Source organism: Pseudorca crassidens, chromosome 2, assembly GCF_039906515.1.
Source record: "Pseudorca crassidens isolate mPseCra1 chromosome 2, mPseCra1.hap1, whole genome shotgun sequence".
Taxonomy (NCBI): Eukaryota; Metazoa; Chordata; class Mammalia; order Artiodactyla; family Delphinidae; genus Pseudorca; species Pseudorca crassidens.
The window spans coordinates 36719026-36743907 of NC_090297.1; the positions used below are offsets into that span (position 1 = coordinate 36719026).

At 39.4% G+C, this 24882-nt stretch overlaps 1 protein-coding gene and 1 pseudogene across 5 annotated transcripts in view; one reads left to right on the plus strand and one right to left on the minus strand.

The window, feature by feature from the left end:
- Positions 1–24882, minus strand: part of EIF2B3 (eukaryotic translation initiation factor 2B subunit gamma) — a 169744-nt gene that overhangs the window by 53644 nt on the left and 91218 nt on the right. For all 5 annotated transcript variants that reach the window (XM_067725914.1, XM_067725911.1, XM_067725915.1 and 2 more), the window contains one exon: positions 6633–6722. In XM_067725914.1, coding sequence (XP_067582015.1) covers positions 6633–6722 — 90 coding nt within the window. The remainder of the gene's footprint in view (positions 1–6632; positions 6723–24882) is intronic.
- On the plus strand, positions 13895–14691 carry LOC137210394 (small ribosomal subunit protein uS14-like; annotated as a pseudogene).

The following is a 24882-nucleotide window of genomic DNA, read 5'->3' on the forward strand; positions in this document are numbered from 1 at the left end:
TTATTTAAGTAAAGGATACTTCATGCAATCTCTAGGACATCTAAGGACAGGAAACCAAGTACAGCTAAGTCATATGGATGCTTGAACTGAACAGTAAGGAACCAAGGTTCCTGCCTATCTCCCATGGTCTCTTATCTCTGTTTCTTTTCTCTGCTTTCCTATGCTGACTCACGGGTTTCTAGCCAGTCTATAACATCATCTTGTGTGTGGCTTTAATTATCACCCTGATTCTGACCTTGTAACATGGCTGCCTATCCCCAATTCCTGACTTTAGTTTGTGGGGCCCATCCGTACGCCTCTGCATCCCTGTGTAGCTAAGACTAGGAAGCTGTGACTACTCTCTTATCCCCCCAGGTATGTGTGCACGTGTGTGTGTCTGTAACACAGAGACATCTGAGATATGTGGTAGATGTTGCTAGCAATCAATTCATCAACAGTGGCTGATTTTGTTGGGGTGCTGACTATATGACATTAAGCAAATGACTTTAAGCCTCATTTCCCTCTTTTATAAATATGAAGATAATACCTAAATGAGAGAAATATTTTAAGGACTGAATGAAGTGTGAAAAGTACCCAGAATAGTATCTGGTACATGGTTGTTGCTCTGAAGGCCAAACCCTAAGACTGTATGTCCTGCACAGATGGATTGGGTTCAAACACTACAAGAGATTAATTATAACTTTGGGTTTTTCTGAACAGGAAGGAAGTATTCAGCTTTAATTCTTCCTTTTAAGAAGATTAATTTCCTCTAGGTCTCTTAAACAGCTAGCAGGTCTAGCAGGTTAGGAAAAGGGAGAGAAAGACAATTTTTTCTGGGTTTCTGTGGTAAAGGAAACAAGGACTAATTCTGGTATGAAATTCCTGTCTCTCCAGGCTTCAGCTCAGAGAGCCAGCATATTGCTTCAGTTCACTACAGGACCGGTCTCCTTTTGGAGCAACTCCTGCTAAGCCAAACAAAAAGCTCCTAAGAGGCCAGCTTCCTTAGGCTTAGATCAGATAACACTATAAAAGAGGAGAAACTTTTAGCTCACCACTCAGCATCAAGAGCATCACAGTAACAATACTCAGTCTAAGCTCTGCTCTGGCTCTGGACATAAAATCCAAGACATTTTTGAATTAAAATTTTCAAGACAGTCTTTGGAACATCCATCTGTCATACTGCATTCAGAAATGGATAAAAAGAACTTCTAAAGCATATATATGTATATCTTTTTATTTCTTTAAAGCAAAAAATAGAATCATATTACACTGAAAATACACGCTAATACTGCAACTTGCTTTTTTTAGTAAATATATCTTGGAAATCTTTCCATATCACCACACAGAGTTATACTTCATTCTTTTTAACAGTTACACAATAATATAATTAATTACCCTGTTTAAATTGTTATAACTTTTCCCTGTTATGAAGGATGTTGCAAAGAACATTTTGCAATGAATATTTCCATACTCTTAAGTAAATATTTCTGTGGGATACATTCTTCGGGGAGGAACTGCTTAGTCGAAGAGTATATAATTTTAAGTTTTGATAGGTATCACCAACTACCCTACAAAAAGTTTATGTAAAACAGCATAAGAGAATTTCCCCACAGCTTTACTAGCTTATCACAAAATTTAGAAACCTTTGCCATAAAGACAGTATTCTAAAACTGTTTAACGTGCATTTTTATTTATAAGAGCAGGCATCTTTTCATATGTGTACTAGCTTTTTCTATGAACCAACTACCTATAACTTTTACCCATTTTTCTCGAGTCATTAGTCTTTTCCTTATTGATTTTAAAGTGCTCTTTGTAATGTGAGGAAACTAGTGTTTGGACTATCCTGGTATTGCAAATATCCCCTCCCCCCACTTTTGTTGTTTATTTTTACACTATGTTTATTTGGTTTTACTCTCCCCCCACAATATAGAATTTTAAAACTTGTTATTAGTCAAACTTACCAATCCTCTTTTTTTTTTTTAAAATGGCTTCTAAGATTTATTTGATACTTAGAAAGCTTGAGTTAGCTCTAAGATCACATACTGATGAAGCTAAGTGCCTTAATGCACATGTAGACTAGCAGACATTCAGCAAAAGATATCAGCATCCAAGCCAAACAGTGGCATCCCTAAGGAGACTCCTGCCTCATCCTTATTACCCCAGGCACTACTCCTGGGCCCGTGCATTACTTCAACTGGTAAATGTTGGGACGTGGCAATGCTAGTCACCAAATAATGATGCAGTCAGATATGCAATTTAGAAAGTCCTCTGGTAGTTTTGTGGAGGATGGATTAAAAGGGGAGAGCCTGGAGGCAGAAGACTACGAAGGAGAATGCTATATTAAGCCAGTTGAGAAATGATAGACTGTAAGCTAAAAATCAATATTGAAATACATTACCTTATTAATTTCTGCCCAGTTTTAGTGATGGATTTTGCCACTAAAGTTAATCTGAACCACTGATGTTAGTTCAGCTCAAAAACCATTCAATCCCTCCCTCCCTCCCACTGCTGCTGGAACATCTTCCAGCTGTCATGACACTCCTGCTGCCTGAGGTGCCCTTTTCCCATTTACTAAGACTGGGGATCTCTGGCTTTTTTTTTTTTTTTCTCGTTTCATAATGTAGTTTTCTCAAGGTTACAGAGACAATGGCCTATAAGACTTTGTATTCATCTTGGTATCCTCAGCCTCCAACACAGCAGTTAGAATATATTTAGGTATATATTAAATGTCTGTTGCTTTGAATTTTAAAAATATTGTGGTAAGTCCAATTCATTTTTTAAACTCTTAAAATCAATTTTTTTAATAAAGTTAACTTACATATAATAAAATGTACCTACTTTAAACATACAGTTCAATGAGTTTTGTCAAATGTATACTACTGTAATCACTACTCCAAATCAAGATATAGAGTACTTCCATCATCCCCCCAAAATTCCCTTGTGCTTCTAGTATACTATTATACTACTGTAATCACTACTCCAAATCAAGATATAGAGTACTTCCATCATCCCCCAAAATTCCCTTGTGCTTCTAGTATACTATTATACTACTCTACTATACTCTCATACTACTTAGCACATTTTATTGTAATAATTTAACCTGTCCCTTTCTCCCTAAACTGTGAGCAACTTGAAGGCAGAAACTCCATCTTTTTATCTTTAGCATCTAGCAACACAGTAGGTGATCAATTAAAAGTTCTTACTATGCACCAACTACTGCTCTAAGCTCTTTACAAGTATTTTTCACAACCACCATGTGTCAGGTACAATGTGTCCCAGATGAAGAAAGTGGGGTACAGAAAGGTAGACACCTGTCCAGGGTCACACAGCTCACTTACTAAACTTCTCTTGTCAAAGACAGTATAGGTTTTCTTTTCTCCACAGCTTTCCCTATAGCTTTTCTACTTAGTCAACTGCAGAAATACTCGTCTCTTCTCTAACTACTGATGTACAAAATTACTTCTGCTGTCTCAACTGTCACCACATCTCCTTTCCTTCCATTCACCAAGCATATATTGAATGCCTTACCAATCCAGGTAGGTATCTAATGTCAAGGAATTTGGGTGGAAGACATTAACATGTAGACAACTAGAAAAATATATAGGGCAGAATGTTAATTTTCATAGGTGAAACAAAGGATTGCTAAAGCAGTCCTTTCTTAAAGCTATGTCTCCTAGGTTTACTTTTTCCTTTCCATCCCTAAAGGAGTCCTCATAGTCAGATTACTATAAATGCCTTTTACTTACCTTGAAAGAGTCTCTTTCCCATTTGGAATAGTCTATGTTCCCCTGCCAGGTTGAATCGTTGCTCATTCCATATGGGACTATTCTGTTTAAAGACCTGTAACTCCCTGCTCAGCTGTTAAGGCCTTGTACACACTGCTCCCACCAACCTGTTCAATCCCATCTCTCAAAGCTTTGAGACATAACCTCCACTCTTCCAGCCAGGAATAAAGAATCTCCCTCAAGTACCATTCTAATTTGTCCTGCTGTGCCTTTATACTTTTCCTAATTCTATATTGAAATTTACCAATTTTCAATATAATGCCTTTAATCCCAACAACTCTGAGAAGTAAAGGGTAGATGGGGCAAAGAAGAGATAAGGGTCTCTTTAACAGATCTTGAGATGGGGAGGTAGTGGAGCTGAGGCTCTGTATACTTCTCTATTACAGCAAGCTCTGGGAAAGTCCCATTTGGCAGAGCTTCTGTGCTGGAGCCACAGAATCACCATATTTAGGCTTGTCCTCAAGGAACACTACACTTGCCAGGTGTGGGAACTGCTAACTGGTGGTGGCCAAATGAGCTACAGCAGCCAGGATGAGGCTAGCTTTGTTGCAAAACTGTCTGCATATCCAGACACCAAAAGCTACAATCCCATTTGGTAGTGTTAAGGAAGTACTGTTAGATTTTTTTTTTTAAAGTGTGATAGTAATATTGAGGTATTTGTTTATGTTTTAGGGCTATATACTGAAATATTTATAGATAATTACAACTGAAATAATTACAGACGAAATTATATCATAATGACTTGCTTTAAAATAATCCGGTGTGACACTAGCAAGATTGGTGGTAGCAAATATAAAAAAAAAAAAAAAAAAAAAAAGATTGGCCAGGGCTTCCCTGGTGGCGCAGTGGTTGACAGTCCACCTGCTGATGCAGGGGACACGGGTTCGTGCCCTGGTCCGGGAAGATTCCACATGCCGTGGAGCGGCTAGGCCTGTGAGCCATGGCCGCTGAGCCTGCATGTCCGGAGCCTGTGCTCCGCAACGGGAGAGGCCTGCGTACCGCAAAAAAAAAAAAAAAAAAAAAGACTGGCCATGAATTGGTGACTATTGAAGCTGTGTGATGGATACATGGGAGTTCATTACATCACTTTCTCTACTTTTGTATCTGTGTGAAATTTTCCATAGGAAAAGAATTTTTTAAAAAATCATGATCTCTACCACTATTGTATCCCCTCTCAGCATGTCAAGGGCAGGATCTATTTCACAGGACTTCATTTTCATTTGGGCATAAAAAATAAACCCTTTAGGGACTTCCCTGGTGGCGCAGTGGTTAAGACTCCACGCTCCCAATGCAGGGGGCCCGGGTTCCATCCCTGGTCAGGGAACTAGATCCCACATGCATGCTGCAACTAACAGTTCACGTGCCACAACTAAGGAGCCCTCCTGCCGCAACTAAGGAGTGGGTGAGCTGCAACTAAGGAGCCCGCGAGCTGAAACTAAGACCCAGAGCAACCAAATAAATACAAAATAAATAAATAAATAAAAAATAAACCTTTAATGGCAAAGAGTTAACTTCATTTTTATAATATGGATAGCCTACACTGGTATGTGGAAAATGGGTCCTGGATCACTCTAATCTTGGTAGCAAGTTTCCTTGCTATTTAAAAAGCAAAGTCTCTACAATCCACTGTGGAGCTAAGGCTGTAAGTTCCATGAGGGCAGGGCCCATGTCTGCTTATTCACGATGGATCCCACAGTTGATCTAGCACAATGCCCGACTCATAACAGGTGCTTAATAAATATGTGTTGATTGAATGAAAAAACAGAATAATAAATCAGAGAGCAGCAGGGCAATACTGTCCTGGTGAGAAAAAATAGAGAAACAATAATCCCTGGGAAAGCGTTCCAGGAGTCCAGATGATTTGTTTCACCATTGGCTCTACATGGGCCTTTCTGTAGTGGTTTAGCAGGTGTTGTAGGCAGGTGAGGGTTAGGATGCTGCAAGAAATATTATACTGGGCATGGAGGAACAATTCCTCTTCCCCTTCATATTCCTGTATATATCCCCTTAATATTCCTGAGTTTAAGTGCATGCTTAGCACTTAAACTCAGGTTCTCAGACTCCCTTCCCCAGCTGTTCTGAGGGAACTTGCTGCTGTGTTACCAGCCTGATTGCTTTCCAGTCTACCAGTACTATTCAAGGCAGAAACTTATCCAGCAGCCATCAAGGAAGACTAGCTGCTACTCTTCTTAACCATGCAGTTATTAAATCTTTTCCTTCCTGTTCCTCTGAGGACTCTAGTTGCATTTCCTATCAAAAATCCTTGAGATCAACCACAAAAGGAAGTTTTCTCTCTGGAAATCCACGTCCTATGATCTGCCAGATACAGTCTCTGGGAAGTATTTAAGGTCCACAGTTCTGTTATCAAAGCAAAATCAGGGAAAGTACCAAATTTTGTTTCTCTGCATTCATGAAACTTTATTCGATGTGAAGGACTTTTCCAAAATTGGAGGAAAACTTGCTCTTCTTTCTTTCCTCCTCTTGGGTAAGAGTCTGGTCCTTTGCTAAGAGGGCCCATCTACAGGATAATTGCCTAGGGAAAGGACATCTGCTTGGAGACAAATAGCACCAGAGTTGAGGGGCTCACCCTTGCAGAATGAAGGAAAAAGAGCCTGAAACTGCAGAAAGATGCTTCATAAGTTACTATTAGTTTTATAAAAATAAATTACTGGTTTATCATAGCACAGGTCCCCAAAATACAAGCAGGAGACTCTGGTACCGACGAAATAACAGTATGCTGTAACATGAATTCATTTCTATAACAAACTGTGTTATTTATAACTGGTTATTGTCAAGGTTTAAAACTGTTAATTAAGTCACAGTGTAGCTTAAGTGCTATGGGTTTGACTCTATCCCCCTCCTTCTTACTTATTTTCCATTAGGAAGTCCACAACGTATTTTTTCAAGCAGTAGAGATGGGCGTCCACAAGGCCTGTGTGGAAACGTATTCTAGGGTGCCTGCGAAAAGAATAAGCGAGAAGAGGGTCACATGAGTTCTATCCTATTATTAGGTAGTAGGCATTAGAAATTTTATAAGGGTGAGAGACATGCTGCCTACACCCCACTCTGGGAAGACCAAGAGGTGGATATCGGCTCTGATCCTACCACAGAAAAGTTTTTCTCTTTATATAAGCCCTTTCTCACACTTTATGAGGTCTTCAGGCTTCCAAAGACATTGAAAATTGGTGAGCCATCAAATCATTGACAAGTCATTCTTCTATTTTACTACAAATTCCTACCCACAATTCTTGTAACTAACGTTTTCCTGCTTCTACTCCAACTGCCCCACTTCCTACAGGCCATACTTTAGCCATGCTTTCCTCTAGTATTTGGCATGTATTACTCCATGTTCATAGAAGATGAAGTAAAATTCTATGAATACTTCCTAAGTCCCTACTCTTAATTATTCATTAGGGCTCTCCTCAGGTATACTCCCTCTAGAAAACCTTCCCTGACAACCCAAATTTGTGTTCCCACAACACTTGGTGCCCATCTCTACTAGATAACTTACCATACAGTAAAGTAACAGCTTACTTACTTATGCTCTTTCCCACTAGACTAATACAAGTTCCCTGAGGGCAGAGATTTATTTTTATAGTCTTAGCACTTAGCATTGTACCTCACACAGAATAAATATTTAATAGATAGTTGTTGAATAGACAAAGACTTGAATAAATTAGGTCAAATTAAGGCATTTGCCTAGTTGCTATTTAGTCTGCCATCTTTGGTTTCAGCCTTAAGAAATGTCATGCTTATAATATAATGTTCAAGGTCATTTTATTTAATAAAATAAATAAAAGATAGCTGAAGGAGAGGAGGGGAGGAGTAGGGTGGAAAAATGGCAATTCCGATCATAGCTGCCTGGTTGTCATTTTTCTTCTACTCTGTGTTACTCTGCTTTGACTGGCTTATAGTCTTTTTTTTTAATAAATTTATTTATTTTATTATTTTATTTTATTTATTTATTATTTCTGGCTGCGTTGGGTCTTCATTGCTGCGCGCGGTTTTTTCTCTGGTTGCGGCGAGTGGGGGCTACTCTTTGTTGCGGTGCGCGGGCTTCTCATTGCAGTGGCTTCTCTTGTGGAGCATGGGCTCTAGGCGCGCAGGCTTCAGTGGCTGTGGCACGCGGGCTCAGTAGTTGTGGCTTGCGGGCTCTAGAGCACAGGCTCAGTAGTTGTGGCGCATGGGCTTAGTTGCTCCGCGGCATGTGGGATCTTCCCAGACCAGGGATCGAACCCGTGTCCCCTGCACTGAAAGGCGGTTTCTCAACCACTGCACCACCAGGGAAGTGACTGGCTTATAGTCTTAAGGAAAATTATTCTCATGGGATCTAGATACCCCAGAAGTAATTTATCAAATAGATTAAGATACACCACCCTGGGCTTCCACTCTTTTGGAAGAAGGGGGAACAAAATGCTTCCAAAAGAGCAAGAGAAGAGTCAGATTTCGGATCTCACACTCATAACCTACACAATCCCACTAAGCCAATTAATGTATACAATGAGGATGAAGAAGAAAGTAGAAGATACATCCCAATTCTAACTTCCTGAGAGTATTGAGTACTAATAAATTCTTCAGGAAATAGAATTTTGCAAATGTGAATGTGGCTACTTGCCTTGTGGTGCCCCGGTTTCATCTGAAGTTCACACCCTGATAATTCTATCCCTTGATCTAACCAATCTGGAAAGTTGAACTCTCCTGTTCAGTTCCTTGGTTTACAAATTTCTTGAATCATTCAACATACTCTACCTAAATTATTTCGTCCTTGCAACTACCTCATGAAGTAGATATATTACTCTCATATTTATAGCTGAAGTCAACTTGTATCATATGCCCGGGAAAGGAATAACTTAAAAGTTTGAGTAATCATCTTCTAAATTGTTACCAATCCCTAGCTCATATGGCACTAACATTCATATAGCATTTTACAGTTTATAAACTTTTTTTCAGCTTTTTACTCCCATCACATAAAGTAGGTAAAACCAGAAAGTTCTTGCATTAAAAAAAATTTCCAAAAATTTAGCTGATATAATCAAGGCTAGAGATTTAGCTACAAATCTGGAATACAATGAAGGAACAGAGACGGGCAATTCAGAGATTTTTTTTCTTTCGCATTAAATTTGTATTGAATGTGAATCTTGGGACCAGGAGATCAATGCCATTTAAGTTGCCAGAAAGGTTGTTTCCTTATTTTATTTTTTCTCATTTATTTATTTTTAAAATAAATTTTATTTTATTTTTGGCTGTGTTGGGTCTTTGTTGCTACGCGCGGGCTTTTCTCTGGTTGTGGCGAGTGGGGGCTACTCTTCATTGTGGTGTGTGAGCTTCTCATTGTGTTGCCTTCTCTTGTTGTGGAGCATGGGCTCTAGGCATGCAGGCTTCAGTAGTTGTGGCATGTGGGCTCAGTAGTTGTGGCTCGCGGGCTCTAGAGCACAGGTTCAGTAGTTGTGGCACACGGGCTTAGATGCTCCGAGGCATGTGGGATCTTCCTGGAACAGGGCTTGAACTCATGTCCCCTGCACTGGCAGGCAGATTCTTAACCACTGTACCACCAGGGAAGCCCCCGTTTAATTGTTTTTAAATGGTATTAGAAATAAGAATTGATATTTTAAAAGAAAACAAAATAAACAATACCAAAAAACCTCAAAGAGGCACCGGCAAGATCTGGGTAACTGGTTGATTGCTCTGGGCCAAGAAGATGTTTTGGATTTGTATAAAATAAAGTAAGAAATCAGTAAATGGAAATGATAAGACATTTAGAAATAGTTATAATTTTATGTTAAAAAAATAATTTAAAACAAGTTGCCAACCATAGAAAAAGCTTATTACAATAAAAATAATATATATATATGAAAAATTTGTGGGAATCCTTTCAGTGATGAAAACTCAGAGGAATGGTATAAATTTTTTAATCTTCAAAGTCTACAGGATCTTCAAAAAGCTACCTAAGAAGCTTTTTCTTCTCTTCATCTAACATAAAAAGAATTTAAAAAATGCTTTTAAAAGGTCTATTATAAAAAAAGAAAAGGAGAGTGGAGAAGAAAAGATCTTAGAAAAGAAGAACAAATAATGGACAAAAATTTAAAAGTCTAGAAAACCTAGGACAATATAAGCCATTAGGATTATTTTTATAGACCTATTTTTAAAATAGTAAGTTGTATATTTTAGAATTTTAATTTGCAATATTTAAAATTTAAGGGAAATCAAGCATCTTTTTATGATCTTAAAAACAGGAATACCAATTTTTTTTTTTTTTTTTTTTTGCGGTACGTGGGCCTCTCACTGTCGCGGCCTCTCCGGTTGCGGAGCACAGGCTCCGGACGCGCAGGCTCAGCGGCCATGGCTCACGGGCCCAGCCACTCCACGGCATGTGGGATCCTCCCGGACCGGGGCATGATCCCGTGTCCCCTGCATCGGCAGGCGGACCCCCAACCACTGCGCCACCAGGGAAAACCAGGAATACCAATTTTTAAAGCAAGGAACAAAACCAATAGGTAGTAATTACAACAATTATTAATAATATTATTTTAGGGGCTTCCCTGGTGGCGCAGTGGTTGGGGGTCCGCCTGCCGATGCAGGGGACACGGGATCATGCCCCGGTCCGGGAGGATCCCACATGCCGTGGAGTGGCTGGGCCCGTGAGCCATGGCCGCTGAGCCTGCGCGTCCGGAGCCTGTGCTCCGCAACCGGAGAGGCCGCGACAGTGAGAGGCCCACGTACCGCAAAAATAAATAAATAAATAAATAAATAAATAAAGATCAATGGCTTTTAAAGTATCTTCACAAAAGTCCTTAGCTGGTCTGTATAATTTACTATTTTAACCATTTTCAAGTGTACAGTTCTGTGGCATTAACTACATTCACATTGTAGTGCAACTGTCACCAACAACCATCTCCAGCACTTTTTCATCTTTCCCAGTTTAAATTCTGTATCCATTAAATACTAACTCCCCATTCCCTTCTTCCTCCTAGCCCCTTGCAACCACCATTCTACTTTATGTCTTTATGATTCTGACTACTCTAAGAATCTCATATAAAAGGAAGCATACAATATCTGTCCTTCTTATGACTGGCTTATTTCACTTAACATAACGTCTTTACAATTTATCTATATTGGAGCATGTGTTAAATTTTCCTTCCTTTTGAACTCTGGATAATATTTCATTGTATGTATGTACCACATTTTCTTTATCGATTTATCTGTCTATGGATACTTGAGTTGCTTCCACTTTTTGGTTATTGTGAATAATGCTGCTATGAACATGAGTGTACAAATATCAATTTAAGTCTCTGCTTTCACACACACATTTCTTAAATTTTTATCATGGAAAATTTCAAACATACACAAAATAAGAGAAAAACATAATAAATTCCCATGTGTGCATCAAGTAGTTTCAACAACTATCAACATTTTCTAATCTTTTAAATTTTTTTGCTGTAGTATTTATTATAGGTTAAATTGTGTACCCCCCAAAAGATGTTGAAGTCCTAACCTATAGTACCTGTGAATATGACCTTATTTGGAAATATGACGTCTGTAGATGATCAAGTTAAGGTTACGTCATTAGAGGGCCCCTAATGCAGTATGACTAGTATAGTACCCTTAAAAAGGGGAAATCTGAACACAGAGACAGACATGCTTAGAGGGAAGACAATATAAAGACACGAGGAGAATGCTATCTATAAGCCAAGGATGCCTGAGGTTACCAGAAGCTAGGAGAGATGAGTGGAACAGATTCTCCCTCATAGACTTCAGAAGGAACCAACCCTGCCAATACCTTGATTTCAGATTTCTAGCCTCAAGAACTGTTAAGACAATAAACTTCTGTTGTTCTAGGCCACCCAGTTTATGGCGCTTTGTTATAGCAAACTAATACAGTATTTTAAAGCATATTCCAGACATAATGTCATTTTACTGTGAATATTCCAGTATGTGTAGTATGCATTTCCAACTGATAAGGACTTTGAAATATAATCACTATGTCATTATTACACCTAATAAAATTATCAACGACTTCATAATGTCATCTAATATCCAATCCAAATTCAAATGCAAATTTGTCTTTTCACAGTTAGTCTGTCTGAATCAGGATTCAATCAAAGCCTCACAATGTATTTGGCAATTTCATTTTAAAAAAGTTCCCCTTCCTGGGACTTCCCTGGTGGCACAGTGGTTAAGAATCCGCCTGCCAATGCAGAGGACATGGGTTTGAGCCTTGGTCCAAGAAGATCCCACTTGTCACGGAGCAACTAAGTCCATGAGCCACAACTACTGAGCCTGTGCTCTAGAGCCTGCTTGCCTAGAGCCTGTGCTCTGCAACAAGAGAAGCCACCACAATGAGAAGCCCACGCACCACAACGAAGAGAAGCCCCTGCTCGCCGCAACCAGAGAAAGCCCGCATGTAGCAACTAAGACCCAACGCAGCCAAAAAAAAAATGTTCCCCTTCCTTATTCCCCTGACAAGCCACATGATTAGACAGAGCGGATCACCTGTCTTGTAGAACACTCCGTGTTCTAAATTTGGCTGGTTGCTTTGTTGGAGTGTCTTTTTTAAATAGCTTTATTGATGTATAATTTATATACCATAAAATTCACCTGTTCTAGGTGTACAATTGAACGAGTTTTAGAAAATTTACAGAGCTGTACAACTATCACCACAATCCAGTTATAGAACATTTCTATCACCTAAATAAAATCTCACATGACTGTTTACAACCAATAAATCCCCTCTCACCCTCAGTTTCAGACAATCACTAATCTGCCTCCTATCTCTATAGATTTGCCTTTTCTGTTTTTTAAAAAATTATTATAGGGACTTCCCTGTTGGTCCAGTGGGTAAGACTCCACACTCCCAGTACAGGGGGCCCAGGTTCGATCCCTGGTCGGGGAACTAGATCTGCGTATGTGCCGCAACTAAGAGTCTGCATGCCACAACTAAAAGATCCCATATGCCTCAATGAAGATGTGTGTGCTGCAACTAAGACCCAGCGCAGCCAAAATAAATAAATAAATATTAAAAAAACTTATTACAGCCATTCTAGTGGGTGTAAAATAGCATCTCGTTGTTTAAATCTACATTTCTTTAGTGACTAACAATATTGAGAATCTTTTTATATTCTTATTAGCCATTTGCATATTTTCTTTGGTGAAGTGTCCATTAAAATCTTTTACCTATTTTGAAATTGGGTTGTTTATCATCTCCTTGAATTCTAACAGTCCTTATGCTTTTATTTTCTTAATGGTGTCTTTTGAGGTTTGAATGGTGACTTTAATTTTGAGGATATAAAATTTATCAATCCTTCTTTTATGAATTATGTTATTGGTATTTTAACTAAGAATTCTTTCCCTAACCCAATTTCACAAAGATTTTTTTCTAAAACTTTTACAGTTTTAGCTCTTACATTAGGTCTGTAATCCATTTTCATTTTTGTGTATGGAGAGAGCTTAGGGTCTAAATTAATTTTTTTGCATGTGAATATCAAATTGTCCCTTTGTAAAATACTATCCTTTGCTCATTAAGTTGCTTTGACATCTCTGGTGATATTCAATTGACCATAAATGTAAGGGTATATTTTTGCACTCTCAATTCTGTCCCACTGCTCTGTATGTCTATCCTTCTGCCAGTACCATACTGTCTTGATTACTATAGCTTTATAGCAAGTTTTGAATTGGAGAAGTATGAGTTCTTCAACCTTTTTGTTCTTTTTCAAAAGTGTTTTAGTTATTCTGGGTCCTCTGAATTTGCACATAACATTTAGGATCAACTTGTCAATTTCTACAAAAACTTTACTGGGATTCTGATGGGTTTGTGTTGAATCTAAAGATCAGTTTGGGGAGAAATGCCATCTTAACAATATTGAGTCGGGATTAACATATACACACTGCTATACATAAAACAGATAACCAATAAGGACCTACTGTACAGCACAGGGAACTATACTACATATATATAACTGAATTACTGTGCTGTACACCTGAAACTAAAATTAACTATATGTCAATAAAAAAATAAAAATATTAACCTTAAAAGAAAAAAAACCCAATATTGAGTCTTCCAATCCAGAAACACTGGAATGTGTTTCCATATACTTAAACTTTATTTCTCTTGCCTTTTGCCTCATTGCAGCCGAGAAAGCAAGATGGTTCACCAGCAGCTGTACTGGAGCCATCCAAAAAAAATTTGGTCATGGTTCTCGCTCTTGCCGCATCTGCTCAAACCAGCAGAGTACGATCCAGAAATATGGCCTCAATATGTGCTGCCAGTGTTTCCTCCAGTACATGAAGGACATCAGCTTCATTAAGTTGGACTAAGTGAACTTCCTTGAATGGGTCATCCAGGACATCTACCTTATGCAGGCACAATGCTAGCTCTTTGTATATAAAATAAAAAATTTAAACTTAAAAAAAAAAACCCCACAAACTTTATTTCTCTCAGCATGGTTTTGTAATTTTCAGTATTATGTCTTGATCTTCTATTAAATTTATTCCTAAGTATTTTATTCATTTTGATGCTATTATAAATGGAATTGTTTTCTTATAATTTCATTTTTATTGTCCATTGACAGTATATAGGAATATAATTGACTTTTGTACATTGATCTTGTACCCTACAACCTTGTTGAACTCTTATTAATGCCAGTAGTTTTGTGGATTCCTTAAGATTTTCTACATATAGGATCATGCTGTCTACAGATAAAGGCAGTTGTACTTCTTCCTTTCCAATCTGAATGCCATTTATGTCTTTTTCTTGCCTGAATGAACTGGCTATAATATTAAATAGAAAAAGCCAGAGAGGCCACTCTTGCTTTGTTCCCATCTTAAGGGAAACCATTCAGTCCTTCACTATTAAATATGACATTATTTAAGTTTTTTGTATTCTGTAAGTTTTTTGTAGATACCCTTTATCAGGCTGAGGCAGTTCCCTTCAATTCCCAGTTTGCTGAAAGTTTTTTTTCTAACTTATTTTATTTTTGGCTGTGTTGGGTCTTCATTGCTACGCACAGGCTTTCTCTAGCTGTGGTGAGTGGGGGCTACTCTTTGTTGTGGTGCATGGGCTTCTCATTGCAGTGGCTTCTCTTGTTGCAGAGCACAGGCTCTAGGCGTGTGGGGTGCAGTAGTTGTGGCATGTGGGCTCAGTAGTTGTGGCGCATGAGCTTAGTTGCTCCACGGCATGTGGGATCTTCCCAGACCAGGGCTCGAACCCATGTCCTCTGCACTGGCAGGCAGATTCTTAACCACTGTGCCAACAGGGAAGCCTTGTTGAAAGGTTTTATCATGAATGGGTGGTGCATTTTTAAAATTTTTTTTTCTGTGTCTATTGAGATAATCATGCAGTTTTTAATCTTTTATTCTATTAACATAGTATATTAATTGTTTTTCAGATATTAAACTAATCTTGCACGCTTAGGATAAATCTCACTTAGACATGGTTGCTGGATTCATTTTGCTAATATTCTGTTGAAGATTTTTTCACCTATATTCATAAAGGATATTGGTCTTGTGTTTTATCTAGCTTTGGTAGCAAAGAGTTATACTGGTCTCATAGAATAAGTTGGGAAGTATTCCTTCTTTCATTTTCTGGAAGGCTTTGTGAAGGATTGGTATTATTTCTTTTTAAAATGTCTGATAGAATTCACTAAAGAAGCCATCCTTACATTTTGAAGCCTCAAAGATGTTTCTTTGTTGAAAGATTTTAAATTACTAAGTTGATTTCATTAATTGCTCTAGGTCTACTCAGGTTTTCTACTTCTTTTTGAGTCAGTCAAGATGTATAGCACATGATCCTTGTGGCTCAGACTATAGCACACTGATTAACCCAGGACTCTCCTATGCTCTCAACTCACATCTGTTCTCAGTATATTGCTATGTGTGAGCTTTTTTTTTTTGGCTGCGCCATGCAGTTTGCGGGATCTCAGTTCCCCAACTAGGGATCGAACCCAGGACCCTGCAGTGAAAGTGGCGAGTCCTAACCACTGGACCACCAGGGAATTCCCTGTATGTGAACTTTAACCCAATACTCTAATTGATTCTAGTTACTTAAGGGAAGGAAGGACTGGAACCACCATCTGCTGAATAGTTATTATGTGCCAGGCATTTTGCAATGTGCTTTCACACCTTCACAACATCTCCATCTTCCTTTTACAGATTAGGAAAACACAGACTCAGAGAGGTTAAGTAAGTTTCCTAGGTCACAGAGGTAGACAGTAGTAGAACTGGGATGGAAATGTAGGTATTTGTGACTCTAAGGCTTTTCTATTACCTCATAAGGTCTCTCAAGAGACTTCTTTCTTTTCTCCGTATATAATCCTAGGAGTTCTATATAGATGAAGCCCTGTTCCAGTCTCACATCTAAATCCAAGGCAAGAAAGGTAGAATGCCTGGCTGTAATTAAAAAAAAAATCCCTGCTTTTGTACTTGTTCCCTTGCTGAATACCCTATTTAGGAGTTCATCAACCACTAGTACCATTCAAAAAGGAGTTTGCTAAGGAATGGGGTTCTAAGTGTTGACCTAAGACAAGCCTAGAGGAACTCTTTATCATTCTGCTTCCAAGTTTCTAAGCAGATGTTAAGAAATGCTATCAGAGAAACAGCTGCCTGTTTGGGGCAAATTACTTTTAAATGTCAAGGAGTTCAAAGACCAAGCTGTACCCGTGTTTCATTTCAATATTTACTTACCCAAATTTTCTCCTCATATTAACAACTCGAAGTAATGTGTGTGAGGGACAAAGGTTTAAGATCTCCAGAGAAGCTGGAAGAAAGACTGCCATATGGACACTAGTCTTCAGGATTATGCAGGACTGAAGACTCAAGATTTTTCTGACAGCTTTGCTTTAACTCAAAGAAAACTGAACACAGAGCTATGTGTACCACCGACATCGTACAAAACAAAACAATGTAAAATTACAGAGCTAGGGAATAAAAAAGCAGTTCAGAAAGGCAGCCCAGAAAGAAAGAAATATATCCATGAAAGAGAAGATAAATATTGAAAAAAAACCCCACCCCAAACCCCCAAACCAAGTAATTACTATGGTTAAAATCATACCAGTTTTCTCCCTAGCAGAATAAACTTAAGAATTTAAATGCCCAAATCTCTTAATAACTCTAAAAAAAGGTCTGAGTTCCTTTAGTTAATAATAAGATCTATAACCCCCATGCCCAACCCCAAAGATCTTAAGGGATTCAGATGCTCATTTCCTTTAAATCTGTAGAATAGAGACAAAACTCCCTCCCCAGAATCATCATGTGTGCAGGAGAAACTGAGTTGTTTTTATCCTGTTCATTGCATAAGTTATAGCAAAGGCCAACTGGGAGTTCTATTCCCTGACATGCTCATAGTACAACGCTCATTACCTAGAAGAATGAGTAGAAAAAGGCAGATAGGTAAAGAAACAGATTATGGTAATTGCATGTTTAAAAAGTGAAATTCATCTAGACACTCCATGTGGACACACTATTAGACTTCCAGCACTGCTATGAATGGGACTGCAAGGATTTCTAGCCTAGTGGGAGAACTAGCATATATGCTGAGACAGTCCACAACAACCTAGTGAAGAAAGAAAGCCTCCACTAACCTAAACTGAGTATGTTCTAATAGTTTATACGGCTATACAGAATGACTTTTTCCAAACCAAACCGAGTCCAAATTTGGGGACAGGAGAATAGCAAGGAATGGGAACAGAATGACGAAAATTCAATTGGACAAAAACTCAAAATACAGAAGAAACTTAACTGTAACATACGCTTCTCTTTGCATAAATATAAATGTTGACAGGTGAAGGAAATGTCATGGATGCCTCCTGAATTCAGATGCCAGGATATCTGAAACTTGAAACAATGACTCATAAGAACCAGAAGCAACAATTCCAAAGAGGATAAAAGCCTCCTATGACAACTTAGCCATCTTGAAGCATTCAATGCAACAACATAAACAACTTCTCTCTTTGAAGACCTTCAGAAAATCTCCTTCTATTTTGTTTGGCAATCTTAAACATGTTCCAACAAAGAAGCATCTTCTCTCCCACTAGAAGAGCCAGAGCTAATTCCCTACTGCCTAATCATTACAATTTAAAAGAAACTAGAGACCAAGGTGTGCTTGAAACAACCAAGGTTGCTCATAAGTAGAGGAAAGAGAGTGATCTATGAAGCATGGCTACTTACTAGTTATCTATAATTCTAATGAGACAGATTTTGGAGTAAGCACCTATTACATAACTACTTGGTAGCTGTTTTATAGGAAGGCACCTGCCATACCACCCCAAATGCTTGATCTTGTTGGCACTGTAAGTCGCAGGAATGACAGATTGTTGATCATTAGGAGTGCATATGGAGTTACCAAACCAAAGGTCTGCCTATGCAGCAGAGTGAGCTATAGTGCTCAGATCCTCTCCAAGAAAAGCAGTTGTATTGAAGTGGAGGCCCTGGACTCAAAGCAGCAGAGACTGCTAGAGCTGGAAGAGTTCTTAAGAGTTCTAAGTGCTGTTCCTCATTGTACCGAGAGAAAAACGGAAATGATTTTAGTCCATGTCAAAAACAAATCACTTGGACTTCCCTGGTGGTACAGTGGTTAAGAATCCACCTGCCAATGTAGGGGACATGGGTTCGAGCCCTGGTCCAGGAAAATTCCACATGCCGCGGAGCAACTAAGCCTGTGAGCCACAACTACTGAGCCTGCGCTCAAGAGCCCACAAGCCCCAACTACTGAGCCCAAGTGCCCCAACTACTGAGCCCAAGTGCCACAACTACTGAAGCCCACGCGCGTAGAGCCCTCCTCCGCAATAAGAGAAGCCACCGCAATGAGAAGCCCGCATACCGCAACGAAGACCTAATGCAGCCAAAAATAAATAAATTAATTAATTAAAAAGAAAAAAGTCACTTCACTCCTCTACGAGACAGTCCCTAGCGTATATTCATTGAACACCTACTATATTCCAGGCACTTGGGATACAGAAGTGAACAAAATGGACATGATCCCTGCATGAAGCTTAGAGTTGAACAGAAAATCAATTATTGCAAGTATGCAATAGTTGTGAAAGGCGAGCACAGAGTATTATGGAAGCATATAATGGGGGACCTAGCCCAGGGTGGAAGATGACAGGAAGCTTCCCTTTAAGCTTAAACCTGAAAGAAAAGCAGGAGTTAGCCAGGTGAAAGGGGTGGAGAAATGAGATGGGCACTCTGGGCAGAGAAAATAGTACATGCCAAGACTCTGAGGTAGACTGGTGAGTATGAGGAACTAAAGTCGCCCAGGACCGCTAAAACAAAGAAAACAAGACGGAGAGAGGCACAAGATGAGGCTGGAGAGGTTTCAGGCCCTGTTAAGGATTTCTGTTTTTATTCTAATCTTGAGACTAATGACCACTTGTATTCTGTGATATCACTGGCTTAATAGTGAGCTAAGTCAAAGTTGAAAGGCAGCTTGGTGTAGTAAAAAGAGCACTGGACTAGGAGCCAGGATTGTAGTTCTGGCTTCGTCACTTAAATATGGCATAATCTTTCTTCATGTCAGTTTCTTTGTTATAAAATGGAATATTGTGCTTCATAGAGTCGGAGAGTTTTCTGGAGCTGCTTCGGGAACTGCTACAGGAAACCTGAATCAGAATAAATCCCTGTTCTGTGTTTCATATCTCAGGCTTCTATGTAAGATTTTACTTAAAGAAAAAGTTCCACTTCCTTAAGAGAAAACTGGAAAATTATTGCAATTTTTAATCTTAGATAATATATTCATTAATTTGACAAACATGGAGGCCCATCATATTATCTCCTTGCTGCAGAGTTATTAGGATGATCAGAAATTATGCACTTAAAGTGTGTTGCATGGTATTTGCCATATGTTAGGCACTCATTAAATGATAACTATTATTATTATTATTATTATCATCATGGGCCAAGTACCATGCTTGGTACCAGGGACACACAGCTGAAATAGACAGACGTTGCCTTTAGGAACTCATAATCTAGTAGAGAAGACTATGTGTTAATCTATTATGTATAATGTGATAACAGTGTAGGAAGCTAGAACAGAAAAAGATGCAGTGAGCTGTCTAAGGGAGCAGGGATAGGATAAGGTTTCATAGCCTGAGGTTGGTTCTGAATGCTGAGGAGAAATCTGCTACGCAGACAAAGCAGGAAAAGGATATTTCAGATTGAGGAACTAGCATATACAAAGGCAAACAGGTATGAAAAACAAAACAAACAACAAAACCTAAGATACAATGATAAAGGTTAAAGCTGGAGGGGTAGCCAGAGGCCAGATTATGGAGAGCCGCCTACAATGCTTAGATGTCATGTTAAAGAGCTTGGTTTTTGTCTCTTAGGTGATGGAAAAACCATGGGAAGTTACTGTTTTAAGGAAATACATATACACGGTATGCTGGCTTATGTATTAACTTAGCTGATCTGGAATTATGTTATGCAAAATTCTCTTCTCTGAATCGTTCTGAGTTAGCAATGGCTACAAGAGATATTCTGTGTGACATTTAGAAGGCAGAAGGAAAGCTGCAGACACATTTTTTAATGCTCTGAAGGTCAGTGGATGGTGCTACGTATTATGGCAACCTGTGCATGTCACTGAGATGCCAGCTCACCTAGCAGGCAGAGAACAGTACCCAGACCTGCAGCTCCTCCGGAACCTACCAGATATCCTCCTTCAGCTTCTCTGGAATCCTGAGCCAAGCACTGTGTAGCTCTGTGGTGAAGGATGTCAGTTCTCCTGCAGATCACCCACAATAATGAAGCTAAAAGTGATGAGAGACAGATGTGGGTTCCTGTTTGTTCTTGCTCTTGTCTACATCCAGCTTTCCTTCTGACTGTTGGTCTAGCTGACTGATAGCGATTTCAGGCTCAACACTATACAGAAGCAACAACATGCACACAGAGCTCTACCAACTTCCACAATTGCAAAATAATCCCTTATTCTGTATCACTCATAGCAGCTCTACTTCTCTAATATAGAAATTGCTACCAGAAGTGGTCCTGGAAGAACAGAACCTTAAGGATGGGTTTGCTGAATTGGTTCTGTGTCATCTGGACTTAGTTCTTTGATTTGATTAGGTTCAAAGGCCTTTCAACTGACTGATGACACCCATCTAGATTAACCAGGATAATTTCCCTCACTTAAAATCAACAGATTGTTGGGCTTCCCTGGTGGCGCAGTGGTTGAGAGTCCGCCTGCCGATGTAGGGGACACGAGTTCGTGCCCCGGTCCAGGAAGATCCCACATGCCGCAGAGCGGCTGGGCCCATGAGCCATGGCTGCTGAGCCTGTGCATCCGGAGCCTGTGCTCCTCAGTGGGAGAGGACACAACGGTGAGAGGCCCACGTACCACAAAAAAAAAAGAAAAAAAAAAATCAACAGATTGTTGACATTATTAACCACATCTATAAAATACCTTCACAGTAACACCTAGGTTAATATTTGACTGAAAAAACTAGGTATTAGAGCATAGCCAAATTGACACATAAAATAACCACCTCATAGACTGATGAGAACCACATGTCTAACATTAATACGGAGGTCAACAAAGCCTTCCTAGGCAGGATTACACTGCTGCTCACCCTCCCTGTCATCTTAACCCAGAGCGCCGGAACCTGCTGAAGCGTGGAACATCCCTCACCTTCCCCAAGAGGTGCTTGATACAGCAATATGCATAGCTCCATTGACAAAAGGCTCCTATTCAGAGACAAACCCTGGAAAAAGAGTTGTCTCTCCCAAATTATCCTTCCAAGCTGCCTGGTCCACTATGTCTGAAGAATTTAATAAAAAAGAGTTACCATCCTCTATAGAATGGTATAGAGGATGAAAACTGACACATTTATTTGCACTCCACTCAGTCCCACTGGCCTAGCTAATATGAACTTCCAGCAGGTCCACCTTTCAGTCCTCATTCTCCAAGGAACATGAAGCAACATTCCCATTATCTTTAGGTCCAGTTCCCAGCTGGCTGTGTAGATAGAGAGAGGCAAAGGCCCAGTGAAGGATCACTCAGGGGTTCATCCCTCAAGGCTTGGTTCCAGCTCTTGCATGGCTAGAGTTACATCATATTCGGAAGATTTTACAAGACAACCTGCTCAGGCACTCCCACCCTTTGGGGTTCAACAGTTGGGTAAATAAATTTCTCCTGAGTGGTAGATGTGCTAGGCACTGAGCTGTATTAAGTATATAAATACTGAATGAAACACAGCTCTAATCTAGTAATCACTTTATTGTTTGTAAACCTGTAAGACTTCCCTTTGCTTTTATTAAACCTTTTCATATTATTCTCTGTGCTTCAGAGAAACTGCGTAACTCAGTTACTTTTGCTTTCCTTTCTCTGTGTCTTCGCTCATGTGGTTCTTTCTGGAATGCCTGCCTCTACTCGTGTGCCACTACTCCCAACATGTATAAATCCTTAAAGCTCCAGCCTCAAATGTAATTTTCTCCTTAAAAAATTCCCAGATTCTCCTAATCTACTGAGGTTTTTTTTCCCTTTCTAAATACTTATGGAATTCTACCAGAGAAATCACTTACAGTACTAACGTTCTATTCTGCATTGTGTATATCTATCACCTCTTTCAGGGAAGGAAGATTTGAGACTTGATCATCATAGCAGCACATTGTGTCCAGAACAGTGTACTACATGGCAGGCACTAAATACTTACTGAATGTCCAGAAGAGTACACATTCTAATAAGAGATATAGACTCATCAGAAACAAATATTAGAGACTTCAGGAGGGTCCTGACGAGTTTGGGTGTACTTCAGAATATTCCTGGTTGGTCCAGGAGAGTTGGCAAGGTTAGATGCACAGTAGGGAGTGGGAAGAAAGGGGTAGGAATGGGACAAACTACTGAATGATACAGTTAGTCCTAGTATGACAGGCCCCCTACAGTCAGGGTAGCAGCTATTAGCTAGCTATGCTGAGGACCTCCTCCCAACCTCACTTCCACCTTAGGGACTGCCTAACATGCAATACGGCTCATATAACCTTAAAACGTTCTCAGTTTTTCCCAAGTTAAAATACTCTTTTTCAAACTTTCCTTCTCCTCCTTCTAGTTCAACTTCTATCCTTCACAGCCAAATTTCTCAGAAGCATAGTCCAACATGCTGTCACCATTTAACATCTTCCACTCTACCCACTTTGATAAAGTCATTAATGACTTCCATTTTAGTAAAATACAGTGATCATTTAAAAATTATCATCTTAGCAAACCTCACAGCCACATTCAACACTACTGTTACTTTCTTCCTCTGGCTTCTGTGACACACGTTCTCTTGGTTTTCCTTTTCTCTTTCTCTCTCTGACTTAAATTCCTTTGGAAGCTCATGATCCTCTAGCTGGCGTAAGCCTGTTCCTAACCCTCTTTCCTCCTCATTCTGTGCTCTTCCTAAGAGATTTCATCCGTGCCCATATCTTCAGTCATCATCTATATATCAGTAATTACAAATTTTTATCTTAGGCATAGTGCTAACCTCTGAGCTCCAAGTATATATTGGGTTGCCCAAAAAGTTCCTTTGTTTTTTTTGTTTTTTTAAAAACACCTTTATTGGGGTATAATTGCTTCACAATGGTGTGTTAGTTTCTGCTGTATAACAAAGTGAATCAGCTATATATATATACACACATCCCCATATCTCCTCCCTCTTGCATCTCCCACCCTCCCTATCCCACCCCCTCTAGGTGGACACAGAGCACCCAGCTGATCTCCCTGTGCTATGCGGCTGCTTCCCACTAACTATCTATTTTACATTTGGTAGTGTATATATGTCTGTGCCACTCTCTCACTTCGTCCCAGCTTACCCTTCCTCCTCCCCGTGTCCTCAAGTCCATTCTCTACGTCTGCATCTTTATTCCTGTCCTGCCCCTAGGTTCTTCAGAACCATTTTTTTTTTTTTTTTTTAGATTCCATACATATGTGTTAGCATACGGTATTTGTTTTTCTCTTTCTGACTTACTTCACTCTGTATGACAGTCTCTAGGTCCATTCACCTCGCTACAAATAACTCAATTTCATTTCTTTTTATGGCTGAGTAATATTCCATTGTTTATATGTGCCACATCTTCTTTATCCATTCATCTGTCATTGGACACTTAGGTTGCTTCCATGTCCTGGCGATTGTAAATAGAGCTGCAATGAACATTGTGGTACATGACCCTTTTTGAATTATGGTTTTCTCAGGGTATATGCCCAGTAGTGGGATTGCTGGGTCGTATGATAGTTCTACTTTTAGTGTTTTGAGGAACCTCCATACTGTTCTCCATAGTGGCTGTATCAATTTACATTCCCATCAACAGTGCTAGAGGGTTCCCTTATCTCCACACCCTCTCCAGCATTTATTGTTTGTAGATTTTTAGATGATGGCCATTCTGACTTATGTAAGGTGATACCTCATTGTAGTTTTGATTTGCGTTTCTCTAATGATTAGTGATGTTGAGCATCCTTTCATGTGTTTGTTGGCAATCTGTATATCTTCTTTGGAGAAATGTCTGTTTAGGTCTTCTGCCCATTTTTGGATTGGGTTGTTTGTTTTTTTGATATTGAGCTGAGCTGCATGAGCTGCTTGTATATTTTGGAGATTAATCCTTTGTCAGTTGCTTCGTTTGCAAATATTTTCTCCCATTCTGAGGGTTGTCTTTTCATCTTGTTTATGGTTTCCTTTGCTGTGCAAAACTTTTAAGTTTCATTAGGTCCAGTTTTTGTTTATTTTTGTTTTTATTTCCATTTCTCTAGGAGGTGGGTCAAAAAGGACCTTGCTGTGAGTTATGTCATGGAGTGTTCTGCCTATGTTTTCCTCTAAGAGTTTAATAGTGTCTGACATTACATTTAGGTCCTTAATCCATTTAAAGTTTATTTTTGTGTATGGTGTTAGGGAGTGTTCTAATTTCATTCTTTTACATGTAGCTGTCCAGTTTTCCCAGCACCACTTATTTATTTATCTTATATATATATATATTTAAAATTATGTATTTATTTATTCATGGCTGTGTTGGGTCTTCATTTCTGTGCGAGGGCTTTCTCTAGTTGTGGCAAGCGGGGGCCACTCTTCATCGTGGTGCACAGGCCTCTCACTATCGTGGCCTCTCTTGCTGCGAAGCACAGGCTCCAGACGTGCGGGCTCAGTAATTGTGGCTCACGGGTCCAGTT